The 13581-nt window shown below is 36.3% G+C and overlaps 2 protein-coding genes and 1 non-coding gene across 3 annotated transcripts in view; 2 read left to right on the forward strand and 1 right to left on the reverse strand.

Annotated features, from left to right (window-relative positions):
* Positions 1-8422: 8422 nt before the first annotated feature.
* Positions 8423-9791, reverse strand: rrs1 (ribosome biogenesis regulator 1 homolog). Its single transcript, XM_059524735.1, has one exon. The coding sequence runs from the start codon at positions 9745-9747 to the stop codon at positions 8713-8715; it is 1035 nt and encodes a 344-aa protein (XP_059380718.1). The 5' UTR covers positions 9748-9791; the 3' UTR covers positions 8423-8712.
* A 226-nt stretch (positions 9792-10017) lies between these two features.
* On the forward strand, positions 10018-10107 carry trnar-ucu (transfer RNA arginine (anticodon UCU)). The gene is given in 2 exon segments: positions 10018-10054; positions 10072-10107. It is a non-coding gene; the product is annotated as a tRNA-Arg (tRNA).
* Positions 10108-11063: 956 nt separating this feature from the next.
* The window catches only part of pola1 (polymerase (DNA directed), alpha 1), a 62058-nt gene continuing 59540 nt past the window's right edge, over positions 11064-13581 (forward strand). Inside the window, exon 1 of the mRNA XM_059524737.1 lies at positions 11064-11237. Within this exon, the coding sequence (XP_059380720.1) occupies positions 11189-11237 (49 nt within the window). The 5' untranslated portion in view covers positions 11064-11188. The remainder of the gene's footprint in view (positions 11238-13581) is intronic.

Below are 13581 nucleotides of genomic sequence, written 5' to 3' on the forward strand. Positions count from 1 at the left end.
TCCTTCCTAAGACCTAATTTTTTGGCTAATAATCACCTACTCTCTCATGTCACACTGCGAAAGACCTTGCAGAGTACTGTTCTCTTCTGAAAGCCAGGTGTTTACAGCGGTAATGGAAGTTGAGGTCTCTTGAGTTGATGCTATCTGCTGTCACTGGGCCGTGGGGTGCTGCAATCTCTGCCCTTGGGGTCTGTGGACTCACACCCTCCCTGAACAACACAGCTCTCCACAGGTCAGCTGCTGTCTTTAAAGAGGCCCACTCGCCCATGAAATAATGTCTTTTGGCTCTATTGTTCTGTATGTCTGTTGGTTTTGCAGGCCCATTCACTCAATTTCCCCTGAATAGAGGGGCGCAAGGCCCCACTGACATGCCTTCTGCTGCTGACGGCCATTACAAGCCTATAACACATGTGCTCTTATATATTTCTTTCAAATTTGGAGAACACTTTGCTATTGTATTTTTCAGATGGTCAATGCAGGCTTGAGAGATGTCAAAGGCCCATTGGGGATAAATTGGTTGGCTTTTGTACAGTGCACTGAGTGCTTGATGGCTACTGAATCCATTTTGGCTCAACCGAAAACAAACACCTGTTGTATTTTTTGACAGTGATGTGTAAATTTAGAAAGAATTTTAATCTTTACGTTGAAATCCAAGTCTTGATTGATGTGATTATTGGTCTACAAGTAGAAAAAAATTACTCTGCATGTACTAGCCGGCTTATAAAATTACCATAATGGTTATGTGTGCTATTTGTGATGGCTTTATGTATTTTGGATGTTTCAAGGAAGAGACAAAGGCAACAAGAAGTTCTGAAAAAGAACTGGGAACATATGGATTAATTTTATATATATATATATATATATATATATATATATATACATATACATATATATATATATACAGGTCCTTCTAAAAAAAATTAGCATATTGTGATAAAGTTAATTATTTTCCATAATGTAATGATAAAAATTTAACTTTCATATATTTTAGATTCATTGCACACCAACTGAAATATTTCAGGTCTTTTATTGTTTTATTACTGATGATTTTGGCATACAGCTCATGAAAACCCAAAATTCCTATCTCAAAAAATTAGCATATCATGAAAATGTTCTCTAAACGAGCTATTAACCTAATCATCTGAATCAACTAATTAACTATAAACACCTGCAAAAGATTCCTGAGGCTTTTAAAAACTCCCAGCCTGGTTCATTACTCAAAACCGCAATCATGGGTAAGACTGCCGACCTGACTGCTGACCAGAAGGCCATCATTGACACCCTCAAGCGAGAGGGTAAGACACAGAAAGAAATTTCTGAAAGAATAGGCTGTTCCCAGAGTGCTGTATCAAAGCACCTCAGTGGGAAGTCTGTGGGAAGGAAAAAGTGTGGCAAAAAACGCTGCACAACGAGAAGAGGTGACCGGACCCTGAGGAAGATTGTGGAGAAGGACCGATTCCAGACCTTGGGGGACCTGCGGAAGCAGTGGACTGAGTCTGGAGTAGAAACATCCAGAGCCACCGTGCACAGGCGTGTGCAGGAAATGGGCTACAGGTGCTGCATTCCCCAGGTCAAGCCACTTTTGAACCAGAAACAGCGGCAGAAGCCCCTGACCTGGGCTACAGAGAAGCAGCACTGGACTTTTGGACAAATTTTGCATGTCATTCGGAAATCAAGGTGCCAGAGTCAAGTACCCACAGTCAGTGATGGTTTGGGTTGACATGTCAGCTGCTGGTGTTGGTCCACTGTGTTTTATCAAGGGCAGGGTCAATGCAGCTAGCTATCAGGAGATTTTGGAGCACTTCATGCTTCCATCTGCTGAAAAGCTTTATGGAGATGACGATTTCATTTTTCAGCACAACCTGGCACCTGCTCACAGTGCCAAAACCACTGGTAAATGGTTTACTGACCATGGTATTACTGTGCTCAATTGGCCTGCCAACTCTCCTGACCTGAACCCCATAGAGAATCTGTGGGATATTGTGAAGAGAAAGTTGAGAGACGCAAGACCCAACACTCTGGATGAGCTTAAGGCCGCTATCGAAGCATCCTGGGCCTCCATAACACCTCAGCAGTGCCACAGGCTGATTGCCTCCATGCCACGCCGCATTGAAGCAGTCATTTCTGCAAAAGGATTCCCGACCAAGTATTGAGTGCATAACTGAACATAATTATTTGAAGGTTGCCTTTTTGTGTATTAAAAACACTTTTCTTTTATTGGTCGGATGAAATATGCAAATTTTTTGAGATAGGCATTTTGGGTTTTCATGAGCTGTATGCCACAATCATCAGTATTAAAACAATAAAAGACCTGAAATATTTCAGTTGGTGTGCAATGAATCTAAAATATATGAAAGTTTAATTTTTATCATTACATTATGGAAATAATGAACTTTATCACAATATGCTAATTTTTTGAAAAGGACCTGTATATATAGTACAGACCAAAAGTTTGGACACACCTTCTCATTCAAAGAGTTTTCTTTATTTTCATGACTATGAAAATTGTAGATTCACACTTTTTCACATGACTGTATATTATAATTTATTTATATATTATATTAATTTATTTATATCGAGAATACTGATCTTTAAAAATCATTATTAATGAGTATACAGTACATGTATAAATAATGACGAAAACAAAAATGTTCCGATTTGCAAGTAAACAACTCTTATGAACTGATTCTTTTTAGTGAATCAATAATGCAGCTAAGTCAATCTCATTTGAATCATGAACAAACAACTCTTTTGAGTTGGTTCTTTTAATGAATCACTCAAAAAGCCCAGCAAACTTAGGAATTCTGCTTGGCGAATCCTTCACTGAAGAAATTCACTGAATCTCAGTTTACTGAATCAACATCTGACTCACTGGCTGTTTTGCAATTTTAAAGTCATGTCCTGTGCAAAATTATGCAATTTTTGTGTACTTAAAGGGATAGTTTACCCAAAAGTGATAATTCTAACATTTTACTCACTCTCATGTCGTTCCAAAACTGTTGCCTGACTTTCTTATGAATAATGTTGGTTACCAAGCCAATTTGGTTATTCACTGTATGGACAAAAGAACAGAGACATTTCGTCAAATATCTTATATGTTCTAAAGAGGAAAGAAAAATCATACAGGTTTGGAACCACATGAGGGCGAGTAAATAATGAAAGAAAATTGGGCAAACTAGGTCCATCAAATGTTAATACAACATAATATTTGATGAAAACCTGTATGCACACCACCTTTTCCCTAGATTTCCTGTAATAATGATATAATCTTACGAGTGGGACAAGCACCATGCACACTTTGCATGTGTGTGTGTGTGTGTGTGTGTGTGTGTTTAGAGGTGTCCCAGTGCAGCATGTTGTACAGAGCCATCCCATGAAGCCCCTCCCTTGGGTCTGTGTGCACATTGCCTGCCATTGTGTTCAGTAGACAGCAGATGGTAGGCTATCGCAGCAGTGACTTACCCAGTCATCTGGCAGGCACCCTCAGTTCAGGCGGGAAACCCAGGCGTGGTGCTCCACTGCCAAAGGTGCCTATTAATATAGGTCAGTCTTTCCACTGGTTATGACTGGCTGACTGCTGAGAGTTTGGACACTGAGCTGGCCAGGCACATAGCTATACAGTAGAAGCTTGAGCTATAAAAAGCTCATTTAGATGGGTGATTTTTGAGTTTCAAGAGCAAAAGGGGCCCTGGCTGACACCAATCTCAAACAGAGGCCTATAGTGTGCTGCGCTTCATATACAATGTTAGTATGAATGTTTCTGCTGCACACACAGTTTAGCCTAGTATGGAAGCCCGTTTCTGTCACAAAATAAAAAGATAAAAAAGGTTATTGTGACTTTTTATTTTACAGTTCTGACTTTATTTCTTGGAATTATAGACAAAATGAACTGTTTATATCACAGCATGCATATTTCCTTCAAGAAGTGGTTTGGTACATTCAATTTATATTAGTGCACAAAATCACATGTACACAAAATGCAAAAGTAAGAGTTGCAAGATATAAACAAACAAGATATAAACAATACTGAGAATTCAGAATTACAAAATTATGAGATATAACAACACAATTGTAAGATATATACAAAGAAGATGTATAAAGTCAGCAGTTTTAAAAGTTCTGAAGTGCAGTAGCATATCAATATGACATCAACAGTCACTGCATCAGTGGATTAGGGTTAATAAGGTTCCATAAGAGCCCTGCATAAGGGTCCAGGAGAAAGCTGAAGTCATTGTGACCAGTAAGCCAAGCATAGCAGATGGCCAAGGCATCTTATTAAGCTAAAAAGTGAGAGAAGTCAGTTACTGGGGCTGATCTGATTCAAAGGAAACAGTAGAGCAAAAAGTTAATCTTATAATATATGGCGTGCATGATGAGTACTTTATTTCCAACTAAAGTACAGGGATTGGATTTGGCGGTTGTTCTAGAAAAGCAGCCAGACTGGTCTATGGGAAGATAATTATTGTTGTTACATTAAAATGTTAGTGGTTGACGAGTTTGACATGTTTATTGATTCGACTTTTTCTGTGCCACTACACAGCAACAAGGGTAAAAAAATTTGTTTGTTTTTTTAGCTCTTAAATTTTACTTACACCAATAAATATTTTTTTTAGCCAATATATAAATTCACAAAGTAACCAATGCATAGAAATAGGAGTTTATTAGAATAACATTATTGAAGCTATTTTATATATATATATATATATAAAACTATAAAAATTAAGATTATTGGAGTGTGTTTTACAAGAAATATTGCTATCTAAAGTTTTGATGACTTCGATTTAAAACCTAAATTTATATTATCTTCCTGGTTTTCAGAAAAAATAAAAATAAATGTAATCATAGTGTTATTAAAATGTTATTAATATTAACAAATTAAAAATACTACAAAGTATTTCTGTTACTGGTAGCTGTACAATATTATTTATCATGACCAGGAGATATCAAGTGCAATTATAACACTGTTTATGCATTGAAAATATCTGCCTGAATTGAAAGACTAAATCCTTAATAAACATTAATGCAGTATTATTTAAATATTTAGATTTTACCATTTAGTATTTTGCTTAATTAAAAAAATTATAATGTACCCCTTAAACTTTGTTTTAAATATGTATATTATGACATTACTACAATCTGACAGTATTATTAATATAATTAAAATATTATTGAGCAATAAACTGACTATTTTGAGGTGTGATTTTATTAATATTAAGTATTTTTTCATCTAGTGTTACAATTACCTCAACTACTGTTTCAGCTTGTAATATTATGACTACTTAATTAATTAAATATTAAATATTAAGATTAATTCTGTCCAAATGCAAAATATGTTACCTTTGGCACATAAATACATGCTCCTTATATGAAAATAAGATTCTGAAGGAAAATGTGTGCCTCCAGTCTCCTCTAATATAGTATCACAGGGTTGATAATTAGTTAAGAATACGAATACCCAATCTAAAACAGCTACTGTACTACTTCTCCTATGCCTTCTGTAAAGGAAGAGTCATTCATTCAGCATCAAAAGCCCCATTGGTGGCCCCCTGGCAGTGGCTATTCCTTTAGTGCTTGGACAAGATCCTCTGGAGCAAGTTGGGAGAGCTGTGTGCCTGGGCCTCACGCTTGAGCGCCAGGAAAGCGCCCTCCTCCATTTCGTCCCTCCCAGGGGATTTGTAGCCTGCCTCTGCTGGGGAACACAAAGAGGAAACAACAAGCACAAAGGCCCTGTTTATTCCCGATGACCCAGATTCCAGCTCATTGACGAGGGGAGACAAGTGACAGGCTGTTCAGCACTGGTCCGGGACCATCACCAATCAAAGGACCACAGCGAGGTTTAATCTGCAACACCTTGACTGCTCAAATAGGATCTCCACAAGCCCCTCGAACCCAGAGAGTCACCACACAGAAATTCACGCTGGTGAAAAGTGTGAAATTGCACTGGCAGCATTGTTTTATTGGCTGAGAAATGGCATGAAAAGAGTTTCTATCGAATGAGGAACTGTATATAAAAATGTTTCCTGCTCGGTTTATATACTACCGTTTAAAAGTTTGGAATAATTAAGATGTTTAAATGTTTTTGAAAAAAGTCTCTATAAAGCTGCATTTATTTGATTAAAAATATAGTAAAAACAGTAACTTACAGTAAAACATTCTTACATTTAAAATAATTGTTTTCTATTATAATGTATTTTATGTTTTAAATATCTTTTAATACTTCTTAAGATTTAAATATATATATATATATATTACTGTAAGGCAAAGCTGGCTAAGCCATTACTCCAGTCTTCACTGTCACATGATCCTGTAGAAATCATCCTTATATGCTTATTTGAAACATTTCTTATTATGTTCGATGTTGTAAACAGTTTTTGATGCTATATATATATATATATATATATATTTATTTATTTATTTATAAATAAATGCTGTTCTTTTCAATTTTTATATTAATTCAAGTATCCTGAAAAACATTACCATTTATAATATTTATTTTAATTGTAATATTTAGTAGCACAACTGTTTGTAAGGGTTCATTGTGTAAGAATTGATCAGGCCTGGTGTTCTATCTGTGTGCATTGTTAGTTAATGTGCAGTGAGCCACCTGTTTAGGGAGTGTGATGCTGGGAGGGGGAGCAGCTGCCCGTGTGTGTCGGTGGGGGTCGACGGGCGTAAAGATCTGTTATTTGCAGACTCATTATGTATGATGACAGACTCACCCCATGCCCTCCCCCAGGATCACTATAGTCCCGGCCTGGTTTGAACTTAAGCTGTTGTAAGCCTCAGCCATGAACTCATCCTTCTAGAAACATAAACAAAAGCTAAATCACAAAGATAATCAGATTATTTTCGTGTTGTCCTAAAATGCTCCACTTTGTATAAAAAAATGTGCTGCAGAAAGAATATAGTGTATGAAATGTTGCTTTTGTGGCACTATCTGAGCTTATATACAACCCTGGACCACAAAACCAGTCACAACTGTAGCAATAGCCAACAATACATTGTGTATATCAAAATGATTGATTTTTCAAAAAATTTATAGTATATTAAGTAAAGATCATGTTCCATGAAGATATTTTAAAGATGTATCCTACCGTGAATATATCAAAACTGATTTTTGATTAGTAATATGCATTGCAAAGAATTCATTTGAACAACTTTAAAGGCAGAAGCTTATTTATTCATCTGAGAGATGAATAAATAAGTTTTCCAAAACATATATTTAAAAAAATGTAAATAAAAAAATGACCCTAATGACTGGTTTTGTGCTCCAGGGTCACATATGTTCATCATGACTCAACTCGCGCGCGCGTACCACCATACCAATGACGTCACCCTCACTGAGTCTCTGCTCTTCGCTGTGTTAACACCATCTAATTACATTTAATAGATTAATTACTTATGTGATAGCTCAGAAATAAATTTTCAATTAAGATTACTTTGTAATAAAAAAATCCAACCGCCCATATAAATATATGACTAAATAAATGAGCTGTTGCTTTCAGCATGTTTGTGAGATACACTGTATTTTGAGTGGAGTACTAAATAGATCGTTTCAAATATATAACATCAACTGGTGGTTTTGAGCCTTTTACAACATTTGTATACTAATCTCACATGGTGTATCGGTAAACACCTCGCATTCTCAGCACAGCATTGCTAATTGATTTTGACATAAAGTGTGCCCTATATTTCTGTACATTGGCGTGGGCTATTTGTATTGTGATTGTTTGATTAATGATGCTTAACAAACCCGACAGCAGTCAACAGATGGGCACTTCCCCTCCCAAAGCCCCCAGCTGATCCGAGATCGTGCCTGTGGTCAAACACCATCCATCAATTCATGAAATGATTATTAATTTGTTTAGAAAGAGCCACCAACTCTGCAGACGCATCAATATTTTGAACATATGGTGTCTTGTTTCTCATTCAGTGGATCGGTGAGAGTATTTAAGGTCATTTCATTCACATTAAATTACTCCATATAGTAACACACTTAACTAATCTACCAAGAATGACAAATCCAAACAAATGTTTAGGGGTAGTTTCAGATAACATGGCCAAATCATGCAGAGAACATTGTTGTAGTACATTTATGATTTTTAACTTCTTCAGTTAATGAAAAACTAGATAAACTAAACATATTTAGACGTATTACATAAATGTACCTCTAGATGCCAGCATTGTTCAATACCAACAGCCTGAAACTAATTCCATTCTGCATAGAATAATGTAAAACTGGCTAGAGATTAACAAATGCAATAGATAATTTAATTAAAAAAGCTAATTATTTATACATAAAGGAATGTTTGATGGTAGTATATATATATATATATATATATATATATATATATAAAGTTTAGCTTTTCTTTTTGAGTAAAATATGACATATAATCTATCTGAACCAAGAACAGACGACATACCAGAGATGATTTGAATTTATTGTGAAATCACTTATGTGAATAACAGTTGTCAATATTAAATCAAAGATTTGTGTAAAAAACAAATCCCAATTATTTTCAGTCCAGCATTACATCCAAGCTATTTATAAACACTGTAAAAGTCTGAACACCAGAGTGCAACCACATATTGTACAGAATCAAACCAGCACTAAAAGTTATGGCTCTATGAGACACATGACAGGTCAACATCACGTATACAATATATATAGGATTTTACAATATATATAAGCAGCACACACTGCTGAAGATTCTATCTCTTTCCTTGCTTCATTTGAGGTTTCCGTCCTTTGCCTTTAGGACCCTTTCCCTTTCCACCAGCCTTTCCTTTTCCTTTACCAGACATCTTTCCCCGTTGTCCCTTCTTTCCAAAGTCTTTCTTATTCTTTTGCCTCGCTTCCATATCCTCTTCCCTCATTTGCTTATTCACAGCTTTGGTGATGTCAAGTCGTGGCTTCTTACTGTCCATCACTTTCAGTAAATCCAGCTGTTTCTGTTTCTCACTACTAAAGTCACCAATAAGAGGCTGGAACTTTCTCTTTTTCCCAGTATTTTTAGGCTTCTTCTCCTTGGGCAGGTTGTCCTGGAATTTCCCAACAGAGGCCGTGGAGATCTTGGCGATATTGACCGCCTGTGCCAGCTCTACTTTGGACTGCTGAGGGGTGGGTGCGAGTCCCATGCCTGGCACCTTGATCTTCTGAGCTCTGGCGATGTTCTTGAGTCTGTTGTACTCATTCCTGGCCACTCGCTCTTTCTTGGCTTTATTCTTTTTAGCAAACTGGTCCTCATTGGGATCTGCTTTCTCTGGGACCTCGATCAACCATTCCTTGGTGTCATCTTTGGCACGTTTGTATCCCCATCGCCTCTTCCATTCCTTATGGACTTCATCCCAGACCAAGTTGGTCTTCTTTTTCTTCTGAATGCCTTTCAGTTTGGCAAACTGTTCCCATTTTGTAGGAGGCTTTGGTTTTGGAGCAGGCTTTTCTCTGGGTAATAGAGTGGTTGGCTCTGGTAGCTTGGCGACGATGACTTCTTCAACTCTTTCTGTTGGAAGTTTCCATACCTCGTTGATGAGGAGTTGAGTGTTATCTCTCGCCAGTGAGCGGAGAAAGTCTTCCCGTTTGCCGTCTTTAAATTCCCGAGTATCTACCCGGTTCTTATCAAACGCAAGCAAATTACCCGGGTCAAATTCAAGGTCTAACTCTTTGCTTACTGTAATACCTTTTAGTTTTTCAGCCTCGTCTCTTTCGGCTTTAGCGAGCACGTCTTCAACGCTGCACGAAGCCATTTTGGTTCTAAAGACACAACGTGGTTTACCAACATGTGCTGCCGAAAGCGGAAGTACTTCATTTCAAAATAAAAGACCTGACAACCTACTAAGAAAAGAATAAAATACGAAAATATTTAAGCAAATAAAAGTATAATATGTTTTTAAGCATAAAGTTTTAGAAAAACAATAATTTGTAATATAATAGTGTCTATGTATTAATATGATAAGTAGTCTACTAAAACTTCGGAGGTAGGAACTAGTACCGATACGGTTGCAGAACGTCCCATCGGCTCTGTGGCGCAATGGATAGCGCATTGGACTTCTAGGTTGATGAACGAGGTCATTCAAAGGTTGTGGGTTCGAGTCCCACCAGAGTCGAAGTTTTTGCTTTTAGAAACGATAATAATGGCCATATGCCAGAAGTTACCTTGAGTGTTCGGGGATACGATTCAACCAAACACGGTTCAGTGATTCACTCCGAGAATATGTGAATCTTATAGATGAACTGAACATATGTGTTTTAAAGCTATGGGGCGTTATTTTCGATACTTACGATCAAATATTAAATTTATGTTAATATTTATCACTGCTATGTGAATATGTTAGGAGGATTATTTAACGTTTTCTTTGAAGAACAATAACATACATAGAGGTAGTAGGTCGACAAAAATGGTTATATTTATACAGATCAACAACAAAATATTTAATTTTTGAATGGAGACGTTTAAATGGAAACTAGTTTCATGTTATTTAGTGTTATAATTTATTATTTCGTATAATTTAGTTCATATTTAGTTCATATTCACACTTGTTTTACTGTCGTGTATTAAACTGATTGTGTGTTTTGTACTTGTGTTGGTTATGTTTGTCAGGTGCTTTAGGGGCCACTCTGTCAAAATTTATATATATATATATATATTTTTATATATATATATATATATATATATATATATATATATATATATATATATATATATATATATATATATATATATATATATATATATATATATATATATATATATATATATACATTTTTATATATATATATATATATATATATCTTTATTTGATATATATATATCAAATAAAAATATGTTCCATTGTTTTTGGCTACTGCATGCAAAAATATGTCTTGGCAAATACCAAATTCTATTAGAAATGCTGAATTATTTTTCCCATTATACAGATGAAGTGATTTGTAACTTTAATAATAACTAAAAAAACTAATGCTCAAACCTTCGTAAAGTAATATGTGGTCTAAAAACAAACTGAATCATGTTTGTCTAAACAACTCGGATCTTTGAACTGGTTCAGATTGGACGGCTGCTGCTGATGTCGTCATATCCGCTGCTCGAGTTTCCCCGGGAAGACACTTTGGCGCGGAATCTCTTGTTTTGGCTCGACGCTTCTGAAGACGACTGTACTTTTACCTCATATCAGGCAATAGTTTATATTAATGGCTCCTGTCTCAACTCCTGATAAAGACATGGACGGTGGAGATTGTGGTGAGCGTGTTCACAGAGCTCAGTATTTATTAGCTTTTAGAATATTAATGCAATGAATTCAGACAGGCAGCTTATTGGATGCCTGCTCAGACGGCGCGAATATAATACGAAATATAATGAACTAATATAACGTTACCTGCACCAATCGCTAAAATATGCGTTTATGTAAAGTGTAATATGCTTTTGTTGAGTAATTATGATGCTTCAGTCTTTGAATGTAAATTGAACGTGAAGTGTCAACAGCGACTTTGACCGAATGTTTCACTTTGTAACGTTAAGCGTCACGCTTCCATTAACTGACACATAAGTTCATATTAAATGATCGGTTTATAACTGTTTCCTGTATGTAATAGACTTAGACCTAAATCTTTATACATTTACATTAACATATTTAATACATATATTTGATATATGTGTATCTCGGACCTTAGTAATTGTTATAATAATAATAACAACCATAAACCGTTTCTTATTTGATATCTGCTCAAATAGTTTTATTTTTAGAAATATATTTCTATATATGCTAGTAAAAACATTATCAGACATTATTTTAATTGTTTTATTTTATGTATCTTAAAGAAATTAATACAATATTTAGTGTTTATAATAATAATCTCTCTCTCTCTCTCTCTCTCTCTCTCTCTATATATATATATATATACAGTACAGACCAAAAGTTTGGACACACCTTCTCGTTCAAAGAGTTTTCTTTATTTTCATGAGTATGAAAATTGTAGAGTCACACTGAAGGCATCAAAACTATGAATTAACACATGTGTAATTATATACATAACAAAAAAGTGTGAAACAACTGAAAATATGTCATATTGTAGGTTCTTCAAAGTAGCCACCTTTTGCTTTGATTACTGCTTTGCACACTCTTGGCATTCTCTTGATGAGCTTCAAGAGGTAGTCACCTGAAATGGTTTTCACTTCACAGGTGTGCCCTGTCAGGTTTAATAAGTGTGATTTCTTGCCTTATAAATGGGGTTGGGACCATCAGTTGTGTTGTGCAGAAGTCAGGTGGATACACAGCTGATAGTCCTACTGAATAGACTGTTAGAATTTGTATTATGGCAAGAAAAAAGCAGCTAAGTACAGGAAAACGAGTGGCCATCATTACTTTAAGAAATTAAGGTCAGTCAGTCCGAAAAATCTGGAAAACTTTGAAAGTGTCCCCAAGTGCAGTCACAAAAACCATCAAGCGCTACAAAGAAACTGGCTCACATGCGGACCGCCCCAGGAAAGGAAGACCAAGAGTCACCTCTGCTGCAGAGCATCTCTCGGGGAACTCCTTCAAGACTGTTGGAAGACCATTTCAGTTGACTACCTCTTGAAGCTCATCAAGAGAATGCCAAGAGTGTGCAAAGCAGTAATCAAAGCAAAAGGCGGCTACTTTGAAGAACCTAGAATATGACATATTTTCAGTTGTTTCACACTTTTTATGTATATAATTCCATATATAATTCCACATGTGTTAATCAGGGGTGTAACGGTACGCAAAAATCACGGTTCGGTACGTACCTTGGTTTTAAAGTCACGGTTCGGTTCATTTTCGGTACAGTAAGAGAAAGAAAAATACTTTTTAATAAAATAAATATAAAATAAAAAAATAATAAGAAATAAAATACTGCTGCAAAGTTCTCCACTAAATAAAATAATCTCAGTCTCAAACCAATATCATATAATAAAATATAATGAAAAATATAAATAACTATGATTACAGTGCAGCATTACCAATCCCAGCTTGTAGGCCTGCTTCACCAGAAACGTGCCGTGCCTGCTGCTGTAGGTGACAGGGAGACCGCCGACAGACCAGGCTCTTGTCTTCATGACAACAATATCTATACTTCATGTTGCCTATAGACTTTCAAACATCCAAGTGTCATGAATTAATATGTATTTGTGTACAAAATGACATATAAACATATTTTCCTATTCTATTTTGCCTGGAAACGCTTCCAACACGCTTGCGTGTCGCGTGAAAAATAGGCGTCGGTTCTATTTCTAGCATGCACGCGTTTTCCGCACAGCTCGAGCCGCGCCTGAGACGCGCGCCTCATGCAGGCAGTCTGCAAGCTCTAACCTGTTAACATGGGAGCCGAATTAAAAACGGACACGCCACGCGGCTGAGACGCTTGTGCCACGCATCCAGTGTGTCACCGGCCTTAGAATCAGCTGCAGGGTGGGATTTGCGCTGAACGCGGAGACTTCCGCCACTTAATATGTTCGTTTGGAAACACGAAAATGTACCTATGTTCCGCATACAAAATATTGCATTCCGTCACGAATACACGTACCGTTACACCCCTAGTGTTAATTCATAGTTTTGATGCCTTCAGTG

Source organism: Carassius carassius, chromosome 35 (assembly GCF_963082965.1).
Source record: "Carassius carassius chromosome 35, fCarCar2.1, whole genome shotgun sequence".
NCBI lineage: Eukaryota > Metazoa > Chordata > Actinopteri > Cypriniformes > Cyprinidae > Carassius > Carassius carassius.